At 39.4% G+C, this 24,315-nt stretch overlaps 1 protein-coding gene across 1 annotated transcript in view; it reads left to right on the forward strand.

Annotated features, from left to right (window-relative positions):
* Positions 1-24,315, forward strand: part of LOC127587347 (collagen alpha-3(VI) chain-like) — a 179,681-nt gene that overhangs the window by 115,340 nt on the left and 40,026 nt on the right. The window contains 18 exon segments of the mRNA XM_052008828.1: positions 3,246-3,580; positions 5,198-5,276; positions 5,817-5,965; positions 6,062-6,154; positions 10,163-10,216; positions 11,846-11,917; positions 12,041-12,067; positions 13,446-13,490; positions 13,603-13,644; positions 13,646-13,657; positions 15,015-15,077; positions 15,761-15,826; positions 16,068-16,121; positions 17,691-17,726; positions 22,067-22,129; positions 22,239-22,301; positions 23,369-23,431; positions 23,531-23,593. Of these exon segments, the coding sequence (XP_051864788.1) occupies positions 3,246-3,580; positions 5,198-5,276; positions 5,817-5,965; positions 6,062-6,154; positions 10,163-10,216; positions 11,846-11,917; positions 12,041-12,067; positions 13,446-13,490; positions 13,603-13,644; positions 13,646-13,657; positions 15,015-15,077; positions 15,761-15,826; positions 16,068-16,121; positions 17,691-17,726; positions 22,067-22,129; positions 22,239-22,301; positions 23,369-23,431; positions 23,531-23,593 (1,379 nt within the window).

Below are 24,315 nucleotides of genomic sequence, written 5' to 3' on the forward strand. Positions count from 1 at the left end.
ACTGGCTAACCGATTAAAAATCTCCAGAGCTAGACGGCAAATTAAAGAAATTTTGAAAGCCAATGGCAAGAGGACAACTGATCTTTTAGAAATAAATGATACTTTTAGAGAATTCTATTCTAATCTTTACAGTTCTAATTTTCCTAAAGATAATACAGTAATGGATAATTTCTTTGACCAATTAAACGTTCCTATACTTTCCACTGAAAATCAAAAACAGTTGGATCAATCTATTACATATGAGGAAGTTGCCGAGGTTGTGCGATCTTTACATTCTGGAAAGACTTCGGGTCCTGATGGATTTCCTGGAGAATTCTATAAGGCCTTTTCCTCTTTGCTTATACCTCATTTATGTGCTGTCTTTTCGGATTCTTTTAAATTGGGTAGATTACCACAATCTTTTTATGAAGCCTCTATTTCATTTTTCCTTAAGAACCCAACAGAATGCGCCTTCGTACAGACCAATTTCGCTACTTAATGTGGATGTTAAAGTTTTATCTAAAGTTCTAGCTCGTAGATTGGAAAATATTTTATCCTCAATTATATCCGATGATCAGACTGGTTTTATTAAAAATCAATATTCTCATTTTAGTATTCGTCGTTTATTGAATATTATCTATTGTCCCTCTAAGGAAATATTGGAATGTGTGATATCTCTAGATGCTGAGAAGGCCTTTAATCGGATTGAATGGAATTACTTATTTAAAACCTTCGAGAAATTTAATTTTGGGCCCGATTTTATCCAATCGATTAAATCACTTTATTTATCCCCTTCTGCTCGAGTTTTCACTAATTTTCAAAATTCTAAATCTTTTAAAGTTCAACGTGAAACCAGACAGGGATGTCCTTTGAGCCCTTTGCTCTTTGTTTGGCCTTAGAACCTTCCGCTATTTCTCTTCAAGAATCTAGAGATATCCTTGGTATCTCCAGAGGAGGTATTAACCATAAAGTTTCTTTATATGCTGATGATTTATTACTCTTTATATCTAATGTTGAAGCCTCCTTGCCTCCTATGCTTTCTTTACTTTCTCGCTTTAGTCATTTTTCAGGCTACAAGTTGAACTTAGACAAGAGTGAACTTTTTCCTCTGAATAGCTTGGTACCAGTTGATATTAACATTCCTTTTAAAATTGTAAGAAATCATTTTACCTATCTGGGGGTGTCAATTACTAAAAATTATAAGCATTTTTTTAAAGAAAATTTTTTCACCTTACTGCACTATGTGAAAAGGGTTCTATCAAGTTGGTCTCCCCTTTCTATATCATTGATTGGCCGAATTAATGTTATTAAAATGAATATTTTACTTAAATTTATATACCTATTTCAGGCTTTACCTGTTTTTATTCCTAAATCTTTCTTTGACTGTCTTGAGTCAATTATTTCTTCCTATATATGAACTAATAAACACCCTACACTAAATAAAGTTCACCTTCAGGAGGTTAAAGAGAACGGAAGTCTAGCCTTTTTAGATTTTATTACTGGGCAGTCAATATATGAAATCTTATGTTTTGGTTACATTACATTAATCAAGAGGCTCGTCCAGTATGGGTCTCTTCGGAAATTAATTCTGTTAAAAAATTTTCTATTATCTCTTTGCTTGGTTCTTCATTTCCAATATCATTAAATAAACTAACAGATAATTTAGTAGTTAAACATGTTTTGAGGATTTGGTTACAATTTAGAAAATATTTTGGTTTATTGAGTTTTTCTTTGTCCAGTCCTATTTTCTTTAATTACTTTTTTAAACCTTCTATGACTGATGTAGTTTTTAAAAAGTGGGACAAATTAGGTATTACTTGTTTTCAAGATCTGTTTGTTGGAGGAAACCTTCCTTCGTTTGGACGATTGTCTACCAAGTATAATTTACCAAAAACTCATTTTTTTAGATATTTACAAATTAGAGATTTTCTTCGATCTCAATTACAATCTTTTCCTTTGAGTCCTGATAAGAATTTATTAGATGTAATTTTTAATTTGGAACCTTTTCAGGATGGCTCAATATCTAATATTTATGACAGATTACTAGGAATGAGTAAGGTGCCACTAGATAAAATTAAAAACACTTGGGAACAAGATTTGCAGATGTCAATTTCTGAAGAAACTTGGAATGAAATTTTCAAGTTGGTTAATACTTCATCATTATGTGCTTGTCATTCTCTCCTTCAATTTAAAGTGGTCCATAGAGTTCACTTGTCTAAAGATAAATTATCCTGTTTTTATTCTGACATATCTCCTTACTGTGACAAATGCAATAACGGAGTGGCTTCCTTAATTCACATGTTTTGGATGTGTCAGAGTCTTAAAAAAATATTGGGCAGAGGTCTTTCATACTTTTTATGTACTTTTCAAAATAAATTTTAAACTTAATCCTTTGACTGCACTATTTGGGATTGTTGGAGAAAAAGATATAACTTTGAAGGCTTCTGATTTACATATTCTGGCTTTTATTTCTCTTATAGCCGGGAGAGCTGTATTGCTTAAATGGTAGGAAGTTACTCTGCCTACTCATGCTCAATGGTTATGGGATGTTATGTCATACTTGAATCTAGAGAAGATTCGCTGTTCAGTTTTTGAACCTAACCTAGACTTTCAAACCCTGTGGGGACCTTTTTTGAATTATTTTCAAAATATCTGATTTGGGGACTAAAATGCAGATATTGGCTGACACGGTTACATTTTTAAAAGTTTTTCCTTGTTTTTTCCATCTAACAGCTTCGGGCTTTGGTAGTGGGAGTAGATCTTTTTTGTAACAAAATATTTTAATTTTTTCTTCCTTTATTAACTAACTATTATATGTGATTATTAATTTAGAGTATTGTAATCTAAGTACGATTTAATACAACGTATTCAGTAGTATTTTTATTCTCTTTCTTGATGCATATACTCTTTTTTTTTCATGGATTCAATAAAAACATTGTAAAGAAGGAAATATCTTGCAACTCCTTACTACAGAGAGGATTTCAGGCTGTTTCACCACAAATATTTCTCCTTTGGGCAAAAACTGTAACTATAGAAAATATTGACCAGTCTAGTTGGGGAATTATCAGAACTTACATACAACAGATGAATATATATGACTAAATTGAAAGCACTGCAAGAAAGCTTATTTTTCTAGTCACTACTGAGAACAGATTAGGTTTGGGGAGATGTGATGCACTGGTGGTACAAGGTACTGTTACATTTTTAATTTGCAACCCTCTGATTTAGATATTGTTAACTCATTTTTATTACTTTGCTTTCCACAGAATGTGACATTGACGTTTTATTTGGCTTTGATGTTGATGCTGGTGATGCATTTGATTCAGAGCCAGGTTTCAGGAGCAAATCAGGAAATATTTTGTACAGAATCTCACAGTTGAAGCGTATTAGCTGCACTGGCTCAAAATCGCCCTCTGTAAGAATGGGGGTCATGATTTTTAGGAGAGATGGACAAACTCGTGCCATTGACTTGGTTGAGTATCAACCTGAAGTAATGACCGAATTCAGCAAATTAGCAGCTTCTGGTCCATCTGTCTTTGAAGCAAGAACCTTAGCTGCATACCAGGATGTATTTCAATCTGCTAGTTCTGGTCGAGTAAAGGTAAGGCCTTTAGATTTTAGATTTTCATTTTTAGATTTCACTTTAAAATAAATCATCATTAATGGCTGTTTGCAAAGGTTAACTGATAGTGGCTGATATTCTACTTCTGTAATGCTGCTACATAGTTTTAAATGATGAGATATTAGTTTTTGCTCTGTCTTCAATTATTACTAACCCCCAGTGGTGGAATTGGTGCCACCATGATCTGCAGTGCACCATTTTCACCATATTGGTATGTAGCTAAATAATGACATGATCAGAGAACTAGTGTTCAATACACTGGCTTGTGAATTTTATTTATTTTACTAATGATAGAGGGGATAGGCACTCATGCAAAATTTCATGCTTCAAACCAATGCATGGTTTCTCGCACATAAAAGAACAGTTCACAATAAAGTGCGACTCTTTGTCCATGGAAAGATGAAGACAATAAAGTTACTATTTATTTTTTTCTCTAAAAATAAGACAAAGATATTTAAACTGGACCAACCATAGACTGCTGATTGTCTTTGGTGTTGAGATCCACTTTGACTGCTTTCTTCTCCCACACCCATCACTCAGAGGACAGTTATGAAGGTTCCTTGCAGTAAGCATTCATATGGAGCTGCAGCAGATCAAAAGGGCTGCCTGTTATCAACACAAAAAGCTGCTGAAGTTGTATCCACCAAAATTAGGCTGTGTCCTACACTGCTTCATTCATATTTTTTTCTGTTTTATTCCCTGGATGGCATGTTCATGGGCCAAAACCAACTTGTATCTGAAAGAGTCATAGAGTTACATAGCATGGAAACAGGCCCTTCATTCCAACTTGTCCATGCTAATCAAAGTGCCTTCCTGAGATAGTCCCATTTACCTGAACTTGGCCCATATCCTGTTAACCTTTCCTATCCATGAACCTATCCAAATGTCCTTCAAACATTGTAATTGTACCTGTTTCTACCACTTCCTCTGGCAGCTTGTTCCATATACCCCCATACAGAAAACCTTGCCCTCAGGTCCCCATTAAATCTTTCCCTGCTCACCTTAAACCTATGCCCTTTGGTTTTAGACTCCCCTATCCTGGGAAAAAGACTGTGACCATTCAGCTTATTTATGCCTCTCATAATTTTATAAACCTCTTTAAAGTCACCCCTCAGCCTCCTTCGCTCCAAGGAAAACAGTCCCAGCCTATCCAGTCTCTCCTTATAACTCAAGCCTTCTAGTCTCGGCAACATCGTTATGAAACATTTCTGCACCCTCTCTCCAGCTTAATCCTCAATATATTATAACGACCAGAACTGTACACAATATTTCAGATGCAGTCTCATCAACGTCTTTTACAGATGTAATATGACATCCCAGCTCTTGTACTCAGATGCCCTGTCTGATGCAGGCAGTATTGCCACCTTCACCACCTTGTCTGTAATTTTAAGGATGCTCACTCTGTATAACTACCTATTTTAAATTGATAGCTTCCACTGATGATCTACTTTGTGTGATCAAGGCAATTATCATCTTACATACTGAGTTTAGGATTTAAGCGATACTGATGAAGTCAAATTTAACAAGCATAATACCATTTTTTCACAGGATCATTTAATCTTAAAATGCAAATTTTGTTTTTCTTCCCCTTTCAAGGTCATTATCCATTTCACTGATGGCATAGATGAAGACTTTGCTTCATTAAAAAGACAGGCTGAAACTCTAAGGGAGGAAGGTATAACACTTTGTCTCTTATTTAAAAGTTTCAATTTTGTTTGGTGAAAAATAAAACTTGGTACAGTTGGCTCTCTTCTGCTTCAGTAGAAATACAGTCTCCAGTTACTCTGCAGAGTTTGGCTGCTAATGGTACAGTAACTGGTGTCACAGATCCTGCTTTGTAATAATTCTGCACTAATCTATGCACAGTATTTGTTAAGGGGTGAAGCAGCAATCTTAGAGGAGAAATTCTCCTTTTAACTAAAACCAGGATCATTTTTCCTCAATACCTTGCCATTGAAACCTCTGGCAAATACAGCTTCACAATTTGGCTATTTGGCTATTTATGAGATAAAATCTGGCAATTTTTGCTTTCTACTAAACAGTAATTTCATTCACCCATCTTCGTGACAGATCATAGAACTGTAACCACTTGAACATTAGTCAGTCCTGAACCATCTCAACAGTCATGGTTGCAAAAATGTGAAAATAATTCTTTTTGGTTTGGTTCAACAAAACCAAATAATCTTTTGTTCCTGTTATCCCATGTATCTAACAGGTCGCGTGCACGCACTGATTCTGGTGTCTTTGGAAAAATTAACTGGGTCTGCAGATGTTTCTTTGTTGGAATTTGGACGTGGATTTAGATACAGGAGACCCCTTTCAATCAACCAGCATGATTTAGAATATGAACTGGCAGAAGAACTTGTAAGATCAACTTTCTGGTTCCAAATATTCTTTTATTCCATAACGTCCTTGTGCAATTATAGAATTAAATGCTTAAGTTGTGCCATGTTTTAACAGGATAACATTGCAGAGAGAGTGTGTTGTGGCGTCTCATGTAAGTGTGCTGGTCAACCAGGTGACAAGGGTCCTCAAGGACAACGTGGGCAGAAGGTAAGTTTTAATAGCTTTCACATATCTTAGCTTTTGGATAATTAGATAAACAAAATAAGTTTTTTCCCCAAAATGGCCTGTCCACTGGTAGTCACTGTGCACTCGTGAATTGTTCCCAATCAGTGAATTTGCCATGTGTGCCTTTCAGTTTATTACCTTTATTTAATGTGAAGTTTTCCAAATGTATCCAGTATTTGAATTTGGGATAAGATCTCTTTTCTCCCAACATAAGAGTCCCAGAACTGAAAAACCAAACTGATAAAATTACTATAACAAAACAGAAATGAAGTAATAAAAATCTTTTAAAAAAATTGTTGCGTTTGAAAGGAGAGGACTAGTCCCTTAGAAAAATCCTTGATAGCTGGCTAATCATCTGTATGTGCCTTTGTGGAATTATTGGCAAGGCTTTCATTTAGAGATCATGATACCATTCTTTAAGAGCAGAAATGATAGTCTTTCTGAAGGCACATTAGCAGTCTGGCCAGCCAGATGCTATCCTAATAGCTATCAAAGAGACATGGTTGTAGGGTAACAAGGACAGAGTGCTCAACATTCCAGGTTCCAGTGTTGCAAAAGAACAGGCCAAAAGGGAAAGGAAGCAGGGTACCATTGTTAATCAAGGAAATTATCAGAGCAGAGCTAATAATGATATAGATACAGTGGATAGAGATATGGAATCTGTTTGGTGGGAATATTGAATAATGGAGGAAAGAAGATGAGGGATGTGGGGGTAGTATCAAAAAGCCCCCAAATAATGGCCTCCTGATAAGGTAAAACATAAATGGGGAAATATCAAAGGCATGTATGAAGCGAACTGCAATTATCATGGGAGGTTTTAATTTTAATCTGTGTATTGATTGAACAAACCAAATTTCAAGGGATCGAAGAAGAAGAATTTGTGGAGTGCATCAGGGATTGCTTCATAGAGTAGTATATTACAAAACCTAATTGGAAACTGGCCATTTTAGATTTGGTCACATGTAATGGGGAAAGATTAGTAAGAAATTTTGTGGTTAAGGATCCCATATGAAGTAATGGGGTAGAATTTCAGATACAGTTTGAGGATGAATACCCCAGGTTCAAAATCAGTGTCTTCAACTTAACTAACGACAATTACAGTGCTGTGAAGGTGAAGTTGTTCAGAGTAGACTGGGTAAATAAGCTAAGTGATAGGTCAATAAATAAACAGTGGCAGATGCTTAAGCAGCTGGTTCATAATGCTTAGCAGAAATTTATCCCAACTAGGAAGAGGATTCCATGAGAAAGAGGAACAATCTGTAATTGACAAAGGAGGTCAAGGATAATTTTAAACTGAAAAGTAGTGCATACAACATAGCAAAGGCTAGTGGTAGTCTAGAGGACTGGAAATTTTTTAGGAACCAGCAGTAAAAGCTCATAAGAAAAGAGAAAATTGATTTTGAGAGAAAACTTGCATATAATATCAAAGTGTGGCTACGTTTAATGTGGAAACTCTCAAGAAAGAGGCTGAGGAATTAATATCAGGAGACGAGAAAATGGCAGATTCGTTTTGGCATTGGCCTTCGCCACAATGGACATTGTAAATATCCTGATGATATCAGATGGACAAATTTAAATTGCACGGAGGGATTTGTTAATACTATTCTTAAATAAAGGCACAAGATTAGCTATCCTCCAGTCATCTGGTACCACACCAGTGGCTAAGATACAAAAATCTTTTCCAAGATCCCAGCAATTTCTCCTCTTGCTTCCAATAACATCCTAGGATACAGCTGGTCGGACTCCAGGTATTATTCCACCTTTATGCATTTCAAGACCTCCAACACATCCTCCTTAGTAATAATGTTGATATATTCCAGGATATTGCTGTTCTCTCCCATGAACTCACTAGCTTCATGTCCTTCTCCACGGTAATATAGCCAAGAAGTATTCAGTGAAGACCTTGCCCATTTCCTGTGGTTCCATACATTGATTACCATGTTGATCCTTAAGGGGACCTACTCTCACCTAAGCTACCTTTTTAATATAATTATGGAATCTTTTGTGATCCTCCTTTTTTTTGTCAGGGATATCTCATTGTCCCATTTTCCCCCCGCCCCCTAATTTTCTCCTTAAATGTACTCCTACATCCCTTGTACTCCTCCAGGGACTTGCTTATTCCCAGCTGTCTATACTGACAAATGCTTCCTTTTTCCTGACCAGATCTTTAATATCTCTCGTTAACCAGGGTTCCCTAATCTTAGTGGCCTTGCCGTGAACTCTTCCTATCTCATTTCTGAAAGCTTTCCACTTGCCACATGTCCCTTTACATGCAAAGAGCCTCTCCTGATCAACTTTTTGAGAGTTCCTGTCTGATGCCATCGAAACTAGGCTTCCTCCAATTTAACTGGTTGATCAGTCCTGTCTTTTTCCATAACTGTCTTGGAACTAGTATAACTATGGTCACTGATCTTAAAATGCTCTCCCACTGATATATCGACTGTTTGCCCAGTTCCGCTTCCTTTTTTAGCTGGGCCATCTGCATATTGAATCAGAAAACTTTCCTGAACACACTTGACAAATTCTCCCCCATCTATACCCTTAGCACTAAGGCAGTTCCAGTCAATATTAGGGAAGTTAACATTGCCTATGACTACAACCCTATTATTCCTGCACCTATATTGTCCTTTCACCTCCTCTCTCACCACTATCCAGGCATGTTAACAGCCCTTCCAGGTGAGGCAGAGATTTACATGCACCTTCTCCAACCTGGTCCACTGCATTCAGTGCTTGCAATATGGCCTTGTCTACATCGGTGAGACCAAGTGTAGACTACGCAACTGTTTTGCAGAGCCCATGTGCTCTGACCACAGTAGCCATCTTGAGCTTTCTGGTTGCATGCCATTTCATCTCCCCTCCCCATTCCCACACCAACCTCTCTGCCTTTGGCTTTCTCCACTGCCAGGGTGAGGCCCAACGCAAACTAGAAGAACAACATCTCATATGCCACCTGGGTAGCCTACAGTCCAATGGTATGAACATTGAATTTTCCAGTTTTGAGTAATCCACACCCTTTGTATTTCTTTCCCACCCGGGATCTCTCTTCCTTTGTTCACCTTTTCCATCCCTCTCCCACTCCCCCAACTGGCTCAATCTGCCCATTATTCCTCCTGCTCATCTGGTTCCACCTAGCACCTATCAACTCCTGTCCCACTCCTCCTTTGCACTTCTATACACTGGCCATCTTTCCTCTTCTCCTCCCCCTCCTCCCCCCACCCCCCATGCAGTGTCCTGATGTAGTGTCTCGACCCAAAATATCAATACATCTTTTTCACCTCCACAGATGCTGCTTGACCCACTGAGTTCTTCCTGCAGTTTATTTTTTGCTGTATTCTTTGGAGTTTAGAAGAATGGGGGATGATCTTACTGAATCATAGAAGATCCTAAGGGGGCCTTACAGGATGGATGTCAAAATATGTTCACTATGGGAGATACGGACAAGGGGATAGAGTTTCAAGATAAGGGGGCCAGTCGTTTAAAACTGACGGATGTAGAAATTTCTTCTCATGGAGGGTGGTGAACTCTATCCTAGAGAGTTGTAGAGGCTAGATCGTTAGAAATATTGAAAGTGGAGATAGATACATTTTGAAGGACTAGGGAATTGAGGGCTATGGGGATCTGCACAGAGATGGACTTGAGGACTGTGGTAGTTCAACTATGAGGCATTGAATAGCAGGGCAGGCTTGGAAGGCCAGGTGGCCTACTCCTGCACCTACATTCTTGTGTTTAGAACCAAAGGTGGAGGACAATATGCAGGGGATCATCAGCTTGTGCAATGACAGACATGATTGAAATTTAGTATTAGTAAACAAATAAAGATTCAGTTCTGACAAACGTGAACTCTGTTTCTCTTTCCACAGATGCTGCCTGTCTTGCTGAGTGTTTCCAGAATTTTCTGTTTTTATTTCAGATTTCCAACTTATGCAGGCTTTTGATTTTCAAATAAAGAAGCACTCTTTTTACATTTTTTTTTTCTTTTCTCTTCCCCAGGGCTCACCAGGACTTAAAGGTATTCCGGGTTATCCAGGTGATGAAGGTGGAGCTGTAAGTGAATTGAGGATGTATTATAATCTATACGTCATAATTAAAAATGCTCATTATTACTTTTTCTTTAAACATTAAGCTACACAAGCCTCTATCTTTTCAGTTTTCTTTTAGAAAGCATTGACTCATTTTTGCTACATCCATCCCCAACCTACCCATCAAAAGTTACCTACCCTCCCCAACTCAAATGTTAACCTTTGCATTAAACACTGAGACACGGCATAGACTGGTCACTGGTACCGTATCCAGTTGACTGTTTTGAACCTACAAGCCTTGATAGTGAATGTTGGTAAACTGTTTGATGTGGAGATTATCATAATCAAATGTAATCTTAGTCATACATGTATGGTTGTATTGGGATAACAGAGAGGAGCTAGAAATTGACTTGACTTATCCAAGGCTATCTGCAGTATTCCAGCTGAGCCCAACTAACTGAAGCACAAGGAGGAGGAGTTTTTGGAGGTTGTATGGGATTTTTTTGGACCAATATGATAAGAAACCATCTAGAGAGCTGGCCACTTGAGATGGATATTGTGTAATGGAAAGAATTAATTAGCAGTCTTGTATGAAGCCCCATGGAGAGAAGAAACCATAATATAATGAACTCTTTTTTAAGATGGACACTGATGAGGCAGGTTCTGAGACTAGGGTCCTAAATCTAAAGAAAGGAAATAACCAAGGTATAAGGCAAAAGCTGGCTAAGATAGATTGGGGAACATTACTTACAGTGTTGATGGTGGATCAGCAATGGCAAGCATTTCAAGAGTGCATGAATGATCTATAATAATTGTTTATTCCTATCTGGGTCAAAAATAAAAGGTGGGGGAGGAGTGAATGGCTCAACCATGGCTATCATGCTAAATTAGAGATAGCATTAGATCTGGCCTGGAGAATTGGCCTGAGGATTAGGATCAGTTCCCAATGGTGGGGAGGCATGGGGATGGGTGACTGAAGACTGAAATTAAGAGAAATTTCTTCACCCAAAGAGCAGTGAGCTTGTGAAATTCTCTACCACAGAAGGCAGTTGAGGGCAAACCATAAAATATGCTCAAAAAGAAGTTAAACTACTAATGGCTATAGAGATCAAGGGCTATGGTGGGAGAGCAGGAATAGGGTACTGAATTTGGATGATAGCCACGGTTGTATTGATTGGTGGGAAGGCTTGAAGGGTCAAATCACCTACTCCTGCTCCTAACTTCTATTTTTCTGTGGACCAATTTGGGACACCGTATTCATCCACAAGGCTTCCTCTTTGTATGTTAACGAGGCCACCTCCCCAGAACTTCAGCGGTCTTTTATACCTCCCATCTATCAGCTGTGCTTCCTATGGCCTGGGAGACCTGGATGCTGAAGGCTGCAGTGACAGGCAGATGATGTAGGCAAGTGTGTCTCAACTTTACCAGGAGGAGCTGGAGTTCTTCCTTTGGCCTTTCTTACTGGCTTATCAGAATTAACTTCTTTGTGATTTCACAGCATTCCTTCACCAAATTGGACAAGACCTCTGCACTAGCTCTATTTACATCTTTCCTGATTACTACAACCCTGCTCCATCCGCTCCTTACTGTATGTGTTGGGGTCTGCGATGCTGAAACATTTGAATTATTTCATCCTTTGTTTTGTTCCCACTAGGGTGAAAGAGGTCCACCGGGTATAAATGGAACTCAAGGGTTCCAGGGGTGTCGAGGACAAAGTGGATTTAAGGTAAAGTGTCAGAAATTTTTGACTAGGTGAGATTTAATTAACTTTTAAAAAAGCTGTTACATTTCTGTACAAGTAAATACATATAAATATATATTTTCTCTCTTTCCAATAAAAAAAAAATAGGGTGCTCGTGGATACCCAGGAGAAAAGGTATGTACTCATTTGATCTCGAAATAGTTGTATATTAACATGTTAACAGTTGACATTTAAGATGTATTAAAATATTAGGTCCTTGGATATCTGTCACAGGACTATAAAGTGCTGAGTGAACTTGATGTCTGCTTCTTAACTGAGGAATAGGTTCCTGTCACTGTTTGGAACTGTAAGTTAACCCCTAGTGTGGGTTCATAGCAAAAAGAATCAAGAAGGAATTCGATGGGAATGTGTGAAAGAGAATAAATTGCAGAAAACAAGGAATAGGGAGAATGGGAATGGGGCTAATGAGATTGTGCTCCTGGGAGCTAGCCTGAACTTGATGAGCCAAATAGTCTTCTCCTGTGTCATGATAAGTGTAAGATAAAATAAAGAATGGTGGAGAAGTAAGGGTCAAGGGCATCAGATGTGCATAGTTGCATGACGGTGGCAGAATATAAAACTTAGTACTGTGGTTGGCTGTAATTTTGTAGGGTTCAGGTGGGGGCTTTGACGTGAAGCAGAAGGTGAGCATTTTAAATGTAAGTTGTGGTGAGACTGTGTTGAGTAAGTAAGTGCAGGTGATGTGCAAGTAGGCTAAATGCAAGAGTGGATACGAGAATCAATACTGGATAAGGTGATTTTCACGCTGGATAGGGGATGGAAATACAGCCAGGTGGGAAATGAAAGAGCCTGAAAGAGGCAAGGACATGGCCAAGACTTACATCAGACGGTGGCTTGAAGTGGAAGTCTATGGTCTTTGCGTCAAAGTTCAGAATAATTTGAATAAGGCACTGAGTCACTTGGACCACCACAGCATCAAAAATTAACCATTAATTTTGGATCTTTTAAAAAGATCCTAAAATGGATGAAAAATAATTTTCACACCTCCATCTCATGCCTTGGGCAATATATTTCACAGGCAAGTAGCCTGCCAAGTTTCTGACAACCAGACAATGTGATTGAACATATATCAATTTGAAGGAAACAAGAGAAGGAGTCTAAACAAGGGAACACAAGCAAAATACTGGAAAAGTTCAGTTCTGTGCACATTCCATTGGGTATGATGATACATTTCACTGATTTTAATCTCTAATTACGTAGTGGTCAAGCTCATCAAACAGCAGGGTACATGTTAAATGTGAGGAAGTGTGCAGTAAAAAAGAGGTCAAACAGAAACATATCCCATAACTCTGTTACTTTTTGGGCAGTAGGGTACCGGATAAGGCTGTTAAAGTTCTGTTGATTTAAATGGCAACTGTTGTGTTTCTTGAAGAGGGAGGGGGGAGGAAGAGGATAGTAATGGAATCGGTCCATCTATCATAAAGGGATATTCTTATTGGACACTGTAGTCATTCCTGTCCTAATTTCTTTATTGTCTTTCTACCTCCTCTAGGGTCAAGTAGGTGAACTTGGTCTTGATGGAATAGATGGAGAACAGGTATGTGGCTGGCTGTGATCCAGTTATCACTGCTAAATTACCACTCCCTTTGACTTATTTATAACTTGTCCTCTATGATTAAGTGATGCGTGACTTTTGATGTATTATCTAGGGGATAAATGGAGTCCATTGGAAAACCAGGAGAAAGAGGCAGTCAGGGAACACCGGTAAGTCGGCTGCCTTCTGTCTATCAGTTATGCCAACTAGGTGAAACCTTGTCAGCAGGGTTAGCATTTTAGGCAATAAGTATTACTGAAGCTGTATCTTATGATGAATATTACTTCAGCACAAGTTTAGATGTAACTTTGGTATATGAAGATTTCATTGAGGAAGTACACTCACTATATTATGAAACCTACAAGATTTTAACGCTTATATCATATTTGTCTATTCACCTTTAATACTAGTAGTAGTCTATATCATTGCATGTGCCTTTGTTTCCCCTCTAGCTATATGGTATTTTTTTTCCTTCATGGGGGTGTGGGCCTTGCTGGGAGGCCGCAGTTTGTTGTCCAGTCCGTATCATCGCTTGAATTCAGTGGCTTGCAAAATCTATTCAGAGGACTCAACACCATCTAGGATATTGCAGCCACTTGACTGGCATTCCCTCTATCACCTCTAGTGAGTGTGGCTGCAGAGTGCACCAATTATAAAAGACACCGAAATAACTCTGAAGCTACTGTGACTGCACCTCACATACTCACAATCCCTTGCATCAAGATCTGAAGCTGCCTACTGAACAACTTGTTCATCGGAAGGATTACAGCAGTTTCAAGAGAGTCACTCATGATTACCTCTCAAAGGCAGTTAGCAATGGGCATTATCTGCTGGCCTTGCCAGGGATTTCCAAAATTCCCTTAAAAAATGAATGAAATTAAAATATCACTGGATCTAGGTCACATGTAATTTAAACTAGGCACAATTGAGAAATTTTCTTTCCTTTAGCACTTCAGTGAACCAGATGCATTTTACGACAAGCTTTCAGTCGCTATTACTGATACTGGCTTTTAATTCCTTGGAATTTAAATGCTGCAACTGCTATGGTGGGATTTGAACTACTGGCTTGTGGGAAACCTGTTATATGTTGGTTCAGTAACTTAATCATTCTGCTACTGAGTGGTGATAGAAAGTGACAAGTTAAAGATACTGACAGATTTGAGCAAGAACTGATGGAAATTGTGTTGGAATATAAATAGCGCTAAGTAAAGTCAGCTTGGATGTAGACAAAAGACTGCAGATGCTGGGATATGGTGCAACAAACAATCTACTGGAGGAACTCAGCAGGCCGAGCAGCAATTGTGGGGAGAGAGGAATTGTCGATGTTTCGGGTCGAAACCCTGCATCAGGACGGACGCAAGGTTTAGACCTGAAACATCCAAAGTTCCTCTCCTCCAAGAGACTTGACCCACTGAGTTCCTCCAGCATATTGTTTGTTGCCTCAGCTTGGATAGATATTGTTAGAGATGAATGAATGAAAAGGAAAACAAGTTACAAATTAAACTGGATGGCCTATTTTCTTGCCAGGGTACAAAAGGAGCCAAAGGTTCAAAAGGAGAAAGGGGTGACATTGGTTATCGCGGTGATCCGGTAAGCTACTCATATATTTCCAAAACCTTTCTCCATCTGCTGATTTTCATGCATGTTATTACAGCATGGAATAATAGTGGCTAGGCATTCCAAAGTAAGGTCCATTCATTTGATTCAAACTGTATATTTGTCCCAATGTTTAGTTATAGAAAAACTTAGTAAGTTCTTAAAGAGATTTTAACACAGAAGATCATTTAAAAAGATCTACAAATTATTCATTCAACAGTTTCTATCTTTAAGAGAATTAAGTCTATGCCTGTGCTAAAAATGTGTGCACTGCTAATATGTCTTACAATTATTTTTTACAAAACTTTCATGAAACAGCAAGTTCCATTACCACTGATAGAAATGGAAATCCAATTCATTTGCATTCTTATGAAATGTAACTAAATTTAAGGATCCCAAGTGAGACAATGTTTTCTGCAGTCATGGCATTTCTGGTGTTAGTGTGGGTGAAAACATAACATACTAGAAATTAGAAAATTAACAAAATTTTACTGCATATATGTGGAATTTATCTGTTTGCTATTTAAGCAGAGAAGTTTAATTATTTTCAACAAGGGAATAGAATTAGGAGTTGTTTTCTTAATTATTCTGATGTAATTGTATGATGCAATGTTGCTGGTAACCTTAAAAAGTTAATGATAGGAACTGCTACATTTTATGAAACTGTGATCTTACAGGGTGAACCAGGAATAAACAATAACCAGAAAGGACTCAAAGGGCAAAGGGGTGACATGGGCTTGGTGGTAATGTATACGTTATTGAAATACTATTTCTTTTTCTTAAATGAATTGTATGTGTAAGTTTGTTGGACGTTACTAAATTTATTTACAAATAAGTGATCTGAGGTGGAGTGCGTCCAAGGGGTCATGTGACTTTCACCTGATCCTATTTCATGTTCAATTACTTGCATTAAACCAATAATGCCAAATGAACTTTTAGACAAAAGTGAATTCACTGCAACTGTTTAATCCAATTCTAATTTAGGGAGATGCTGGTGAAGATGGACGTCCAGGGGCACGTGGCCAACCTGGAAAAAGGGTAAGTAAACTGTTTCATACATGGACCCTGGTGTACTGAAGGAATCATTTTTTTTAAGAAATGTTTTATTCAATATGTTTGGATAAAAGAAGATCAATGAAAATGACTTAAGCTGATGCAGGGCAGTGCCAAGAGAGTACTGTGTTGTCAGAGTGCTGCCTTAAAGATAAACTTTGAACAGAGGCCCTCCCTACTCTATCACATGAACTTAAAAGATTCCATTGCAACACGTTGAAGAAAAGCAGGGGCATTTATCCTGTGCCAGACAGTATTCATTAAAACTGGTTATTTGGTCATGGTCTCACAGATGCTTGAGCAGCTTGTTCAGTACAAATTGGCTATTTCAACATTTACAGTAGTACCTAATTATGCCCCTAATTATAAAATTTTACAAATTTAAAATGATCAGTGACAGTATAAATAAATGTGTGGGAAATCCCAAGTTAACTGCACCCATAGTCTGTCTAAGTGATTTAAAGTTCAAAGGCGACAACAGGATTCCCCATCAAACTCTCTCGGGCAAAATTGGTGAGGAAATTACGGCATTGCAATTCCCAATTGTTTGTTTAAATTAATTGAGGAAAACTAAATCAAGGCAAGGGCTAATGTGCCAGCTAATATTCTGACCCCTCAACTCCAGGAGCCTGCAGTCTGGAAGAGGGATGGTGATTGCTAGATATTTAATATGGAATATTATGCAGTCCAAGTGAAGAAGCGGCATTGAGAACCAAGTTTACAGCAGTCTTTATCCCTTATAAGTTCTTGTTTTATTGGAAAATTTACCATTGAAGATTACTTTCTATTTTGCCAAAGCTGACATTTTTAAAGAGAAATTTGAGGGGAAAAAAATCAATTCAATAAGTGACAGTTTATCTCTCAGCTTCTCTGATAGCTGAGTCCTGAACACTGGTTCCAGTTTAGAATCAGGCCACATAGTGCAGCAATGTCCTCAGATCTGTCTCCTCAACCAATTTGGAGCTGGTTTCCAACACTCCATCCAGGTGAGCACACAAGGAATGGTTAAGTGGAGAACAGACTCAGGAGCTTGTGGGACTGTAACCATATTTAAGTGGGGGAAATAAAAGTTGTCGTCTTCTGCTCCCTCGACACAAAATAGAAGTGTGCTGCTTCACTGGTCAAGTCCACCTTTTCCTCATCAGCAATTTAGTCCCCTGTTCCATATGAGTGTTGCCTTTTTAGCAATGTTTAGCTTTTGATTTTATCAAAAATAACACCACTGATATAATTCCAACAGGAATCTCTTCCCTTTCCCTGGTTTAGCTGATAATAACTAATTGTTTCAATTGTGCGGGTGTATGACTTAATAAAGAATGGTTGTGAACTTTAGATGTTACTGTTTCTGTCACTTTTTTTGATTTTTGTGCTTCCAATCATGTTATTTATGGCGCAAAATATAGTTTAAAACTAAGTCTGAAATTTTATCATTCTAACTCGATATCACTATGCCCAAAAGGCGCACATTATACAATCGTTACTGCTCTGTCAGCAGCACGGTCTGCTCATTGACGTATCTCTTCAGTAATACAACCTTGTTCTGTCTCGTTACAGGGAGCACAGGGCCGCAGAGGATCAGCAGGAACGAGAGTACAGTTTGCATTTTTGTTTCTTGTTTTCAAAGTGATGTTTTATTGGTGTTGTGTGTACAAACTACTGGACACTGCAAAAACAAAGCAGACTATGATGGATAAGGATGAATCCTGTAGTAATGCAGTGAATGGAGGTGTGCTTAATTGGTACATCTTCAGAGGATTTGCATAACCAACACTGGGTTGGGAGGAATGTGTTAGCGTAAAGAAGGAGTGCACAGTGATATTCTCATCCAGTATAGTAATGGAGCTGTGGTAGCTGAGAAACCTGTGTCATGGAGTTTTACAGCACAGAAACAGGCCATTTGACTCAACTAGTCCATGCTGACCAAGATGCCCATCTAAGCTCGTCCCACTTGACTACGTTTGGCCCATATCCCTCTTAACCTTTCCTATCCACGTACGTACCTGTCCAAGTGCCTTTTAAATGTTGTTAATGCACCTGCCTCAACCACTTCCTCTGTCAACTCATTCCATGTACTGACCACACTCTGGGTGAAAATGTTACCTCTTAGGTCCCTATTAAATTTCTCCCCTCTCACCCTAAACCAATGCCTTTTAGTTCTTAATTCCCCAATCCTGGGAAAGAGACTGAATGCGTTCACCCTATCCATGCCCCTTATGATTTCATTCACCTCTATAATATTACCCTTCATTCTCCTATGATCCTTTGAATAGTCCCAGCCTGCTCAACCTCCCTTCATAACTCAGCCCTCGAGTCCTGGCAACATCCTCGTAAATCTGCTCTATACTCTTTCCAGTTTAATGGCATCCTTCCTATAGCAGGGGGACCAAAACTGAACACAATATTCCAAATGTGAGCTCACCAACATCTTGTGCAACTGCAACGTAACATGCCAATTTCGATACTCAGTGCCCTGTCTGATGAAGGCCAGTGTGCCAAAAGCATTCTTCACCACTACGTCTACCTGTGATGCTACTTTCAGGGAACCATGTACTACCCTCATTTGTCTTCCCAAAATGCAACACCTCACACATCTGAATTAAGCCCCATTTGCCATTCCTGAGCCCACTTACTCAGCTGATCAAGATCCCCCTGTAATTCCTGATAACCATCTTAACCGTCTATGACACTACCTGTTTCAGTGTCATCTGTAAACTTACTGACCATGCCTTGTACATTCTCAACCAAATCATTGACGTAGATGACAAATAACAATGGGCCCAGCACTGACCCCTGGGGCACACCAGTAATCATGGGCCTCCAGATTGAAAAACAACCTTCCACCATCACCCTCTGCTTCCTGCCATCAAACCAATTGCGTATCCAATCAGCTAGATCTCCCTGGATCCCTTGCAACCTAACTTTCCATAGCAGCCTACCACACAGTACCTTATCGAAGGCCTTACTGAAGTCCATATAGACTACACATACTGCCCTGTCCTCATCGACCTTCTTGGTTACTTAAATTCGTGAGACTCTCTCCCGCGCACAAAGCCATGCTGATTATCCCTAATCTACCCTTATCTTTCCAAATGCATGTATACCTTATCCCTCAGAATCCACTCCAGTAACTTATCTATATCAGATCATAGGCTTACTGGGCTATAGTTCCTAGGTTTTTCTTTGCAGCCCTTTGTAAATAAAGGCACAACATTAGCCATCTTCCAGTCTTCAACGATGATGCGTGTGTCTCAGCCAGAGATACTGCAATTTCTTCCCTAGCTTCCTACAGTGTTCTTGGATATACCTCATCAGGCCCCAGAAATTTATCTACCTTCATATGATTTAAGACACCTAGCACCTCTTCTTCTATAATGCAGATTATCTTCAAGACAACCCCATTAACTTTCTCATTGTGAAATCTTCATATCTTTCTCTATGGTAAAAACAGAGGAGAAATATTCATTGAGAACCTTGCCCATCTCTTGCAGCTCCACAAAGATGACCACTTTGGTCTTTGAGGGGCCCTATTCCCTCCCTAGTTACGCTTTTCCCTGTAATATAAAATCTCTGTTGATGCTCCTTAATCTTCTGTGCCAAAGCTATCTCCTGCCCCCTTTTTGCCCTTGTATCTTCCTTAAGTATACTCCTGCATGCCCTATACTCCTCCAAGGATTCACTTGATCCCAGCTGCCTGTACCTGACCCATCCCTCTTTTTCCCTGACCAGAGCCTTGATATCCCTTGTCATTCATGGTTCCCTACTCCTCCCAGCCTTGCCCTTCACTCCAACAATAACATGCAGACCTTGAACTCTTGTTTTCTCACTTTTAAAAGCCTCCCACTTGCCAAACATCACAAACAACCTACTCTAATGAACATTTGCAAGTTCCTGTCTAATACCACCAAAGTCTGTCCAGCACCTGTGGTTCAGGAACAGATGGGTACTGATGATGGGTGAATTGTAACACTGGAAGAGAAGAGAAAGAAAGCTACTAGTGACGTTGAAAGCACAATTGGGAAGCTATGCTAAATATAACGAAGTATAAATGCCCCTTGTCAATAGTGATAATAATAGAAGTAGATCTCCCAGGATTAAAGGCAAACACTGACCACTAAAATGTAGAAGCCAGCTAGGTGGACTAGACAATCCCGGGTTCCGACTATAATTTGACCACTCCATGAAACCACAGTGGCCTAAAATTAGGGGTGGGAAGGTGGCTGAGTTCCCTTGTCACATTTCATTTTCATCTAACGTGCATTGATGTAGCCTGACCCTGATGCCGCCATATGCTCATGTTTCAGGTCTGGCTTGCATTGGTAAGATACTGAAAAGAGATTGGTGCCTGAAACCACATCTCAGCTTGGGGTTAGTGCCTTAAAGAGTGGACAGGTTGCTAAGAAATTTGGTGAACACAGACAGAATAAATGAATGCAAGCTGATTTCTGATTGTTAAGCTGGCGTTATATTCTGTACTGCAAACCTCTGACCTCAGGGGCCCCCATTACAAATACGCCTCTGTTCCTATACTTGGGAACTTCTGTTCAGCTGCATGTACAGGATCCCCTAGCCCAATAATTTAGTTATGTCGTCTTTCCTCTTCCTCCCTAGTCCTGTGTCACTCCTCCCCACAACCCACTGACTCCTCTGACATTTTGCAAACCCTTTTAATCTGTCATCACCTGCCATGTCCATCCATATTATTCTGATAGATTCAGGTTTGAATCTCTCCAGTTAGGTCTCTACTCCTACCAAATCAAAGTCACAATCTTGTTGGTATAGAGCAGTGCCTATCCATCCTTCCCAACCTCTTCACACAGCCAAGCCTACTTCATCCATCTCCAAATGTCTCTTTTCCATTAATCTAGTTCTACAAGATACTTACGTAGAATAACACTCTTGCCTATCCAAACATTCCCATTTTCAGCACATTTTTTTTCCCAGACGTGCTCTTTTAACTCTCGGATTCCCAGACTATCAACTTTTGGTCCCTTCATGATCTACATGCTGCCTCTTGGTAACGTAGTCTATAGAAATAGAGCCAACCATCACATGCATGTTGTTAGTATTGAACTGACCTCTCACATGGCCTCTCTCATCACTCTGTCCTGAAATACTGCTTTGCTGCAATTTCACATTAAACATTGACAAAAAGGAGGCTATCACCTTTGGGCACCCCACCACACCCCATCCCTATTACTGATCTCATCAACCTCCGGTTGACCTGGGTTGTTGGTAATCTTGATGTTCTATTCTTCTATAACTGAGGCACCAAGTCCTTATTATTTCCATCGCACAATATGCCTATATGCTCCTCTAAAATGCCATACTTCCACTGCCTGTTGAAATCCTCATCCTTGCCATTTCCAAATATGTATAATGAAGTTCTCTTAGTCTGCCTCCCACCCTCCACCCCAAAATCCTGAGACTTGCATCACATAAACACACACAGTTGCACTTGGCAATCATCAACCAACACTGGATCCAATGTCCCAGCATTTCAGTTTTTGAATTCACAGCATATGCTTCTTCATGATTTCAACCTTCCTGTTTCCAGAAACTCTTCTCTATAACTCATGGAGAGGCTGCAAACCTCCAAGACTAGTGGAGAGATTGTGGGTCTCCAATGCAGGCCTCTTAGGGTGGATAAAGCTAAACCACATTCTTAGTCCTTTATGAATTCCCTAGCAATGGCCAAGAGAAGGAAATAATTTAATATTATGTGGGAAATCATGGAATGAACTGAGAAGTGGGTGTTGAAATCTGAAATGAGGGGTTTTGTATAGTGACCTCTGTGTTAAAAGATATTTCAATCTACTTAGCAGCAATCAGGATAAACCCATTTGTGAAATCATCCAAACTTTGACGACTAAATTGTTTTCACATGTTTCAATCAAACTTAATTTGTATTTGTTTTGTCTTTATATATTTAGGGCAGCAAAGGAAATTCAGGGACTTCAGGGCCTCCAGGATTGCCAGGGTTTAGAGGCATTCAAGTAAGTAAAGTACTGAATAAAGTGTAATTCTCGTTGCTGAGTTCCCAGGATCTCACTAATACAAGCAATGTGGAATTCATTGTAAGAACATTTCTGTTTATGCAATTAGGGTGAACCTGGATCTCCTGGAGCTCCAGGACGGGAAGGTGTACCTGGCTTTCGAGGTCCAAGGGTAGGTGCTGTCTCTTGTCTCTTTGCCAAGCAGTTATCATGGCTTAAATAATAAAAAAGAAAATGCTGAAAACACTCGGCAGGTCAGGCAGCATCTGTGGTGAGAGAAGTAAAGTTATTATTTCAAGTCGATGACCTTTCACCACATTAAATGTCATTGACTGAAATGTTAAGTTTGTTTCACTCTCCAGAAACCATCTGACCTGCTGAGAATTTCCAACGTTTTCTGTTTCTATTTCAGATTTCCTCTGACAATTTTGCTTGTCACGTAGAAAGACTTCCGTCCTCCTTATTTTACTAATTCAATCAATGAAGTTTTTGACTCTAATCAGATTGATATGTTCAATCAGGCAAGATTAGAGTACGCACATAACAAAAGCAAAGATCCAAAGTAGCATGAATTTGGGATGATCTCAGACGCATTAAAAAAATGAACAGCAATTAACAATATTAAAGAAAAAAATGAAAATATTACATCTTGGTAGTTAGAACAAGCTCAACAGTGATTGCTGGCCCTTCAATCTGTTACCATGGAGACATTTCTGGGCTGGTGAGCTGCAAAGAGAGGAGACAGAAGCTTCCATCTAATGCCACAGGAGGTGATGAGAGAGACTGCAGGATCTGTGTGGTCTGTCTACATGTGGACCAAGACCCCAGCAGTGGTCCTTCTCTCACACTGTTGGTCAGGATATAACACTGAGCCCCACATCCCACCACTGAGTGGCTGCATCAGTTGCCCCAGCCTGTCCGACACCAGGTCTCACGGGCAACCTTTCCACCCTAACCCTCGGGGGCGATTCAAGTTTCCAGCACTCATGTTTCCACCACCACAGTAGAGAAGCTAACTGTTTATGCCAGGTTCCAGGCAGTGCAGTGCTGTCAGTAACAATTCTATAGATAGCATACAGTTATGACTTCTTTTTGCCTTGATTCCATTGGTGTTCTCATTCCTGGAAACACATCCTGAATGCTAAGTGAGGTATCGCTGTATATGTTTCTCCAGTGGTGATAAAAACAGGTTTCCTATTTCAATCCACTCAGTTAAAGATGTCCTTTGTTCTGTTCTAGGGATCAACTGGCCCACCAGCACCTAAGGGTGCAAGAGGGAAAATTGGATTAAATGGAAGAAAGGTATGCACCACATTTAAAACCCTTCATGGTGGAAAGATGAGAAATGATGAAGGATAGTAGTGGCTGACAGCTTATCTTTGTTCACCCATTCCTGTGCAGGGTGAACCTGGAAATCCTGGAGAAAAGGGTGAAATCGGGCCTACAGGTCCACGTGGAGAAATGGTAAGTGCTGTCTCTTCAAAATGTGAAACTTAATTTTGTGTACAGCACAGATCAAAACAATACAAAAACATTAGTGTGTCACCATCTATCATTGAGGAATTGAGATGATCTCAGAAACAGTGGAGCCAGAGTTCAAGTTACTGCCAAAGCCCATTAACTACAATCCAGTGACTGTTCACAGTGAGTTTCCTTGATCTGCGCTTCTAGTCTTTGTTGGTGTCTCTCTGTTCATCTGATTCTTCTCAAAAGTTGGTGGATACTGGTCTGGAGAAATCATGTGCTTAAAATGTATTGCTTTATTTTGTCCAACCTAGACCTGCTTAGCATTATAAGCTGCGTATTTTACCCTTCTCCCTGCTTTCACCTCTTGTTCTCCTGCTTTCCTATCATGATCTGATGAATGGACAGTTCCCCCATAACTACTCCCCCCAAAGCTGCTGCCGTCCTAACTTTTCAATTCCACCCAAGTCTTCCAGTTTGTGACTCCCGCACCTGGTTTTAATTCCCTTCATTTACCTCTGTGCAATTTATCAGTTAACTCAAGCTTTTCATTCCTCTTGATCTGCAAAGGCATTGAAGACTACGGATCGAGTGCTAGTAAATGGAATTAATATAAAAAGGTACTCAATGGTCGGCATGGACAGGGAGGGCTGAAGGGCCTGCTTCTGTGCTGTATGACTCTTTTGACCAACCCTGCCCACTTAAGATATCGCTCTGTCACC

The sequence above is a fragment of the Pristis pectinata genome, chromosome 1, assembly GCF_009764475.1.
Source record: "Pristis pectinata isolate sPriPec2 chromosome 1, sPriPec2.1.pri, whole genome shotgun sequence".
Lineage (NCBI taxonomy): Eukaryota > Metazoa > Chordata > Chondrichthyes > Rhinopristiformes > Pristidae > Pristis > Pristis pectinata.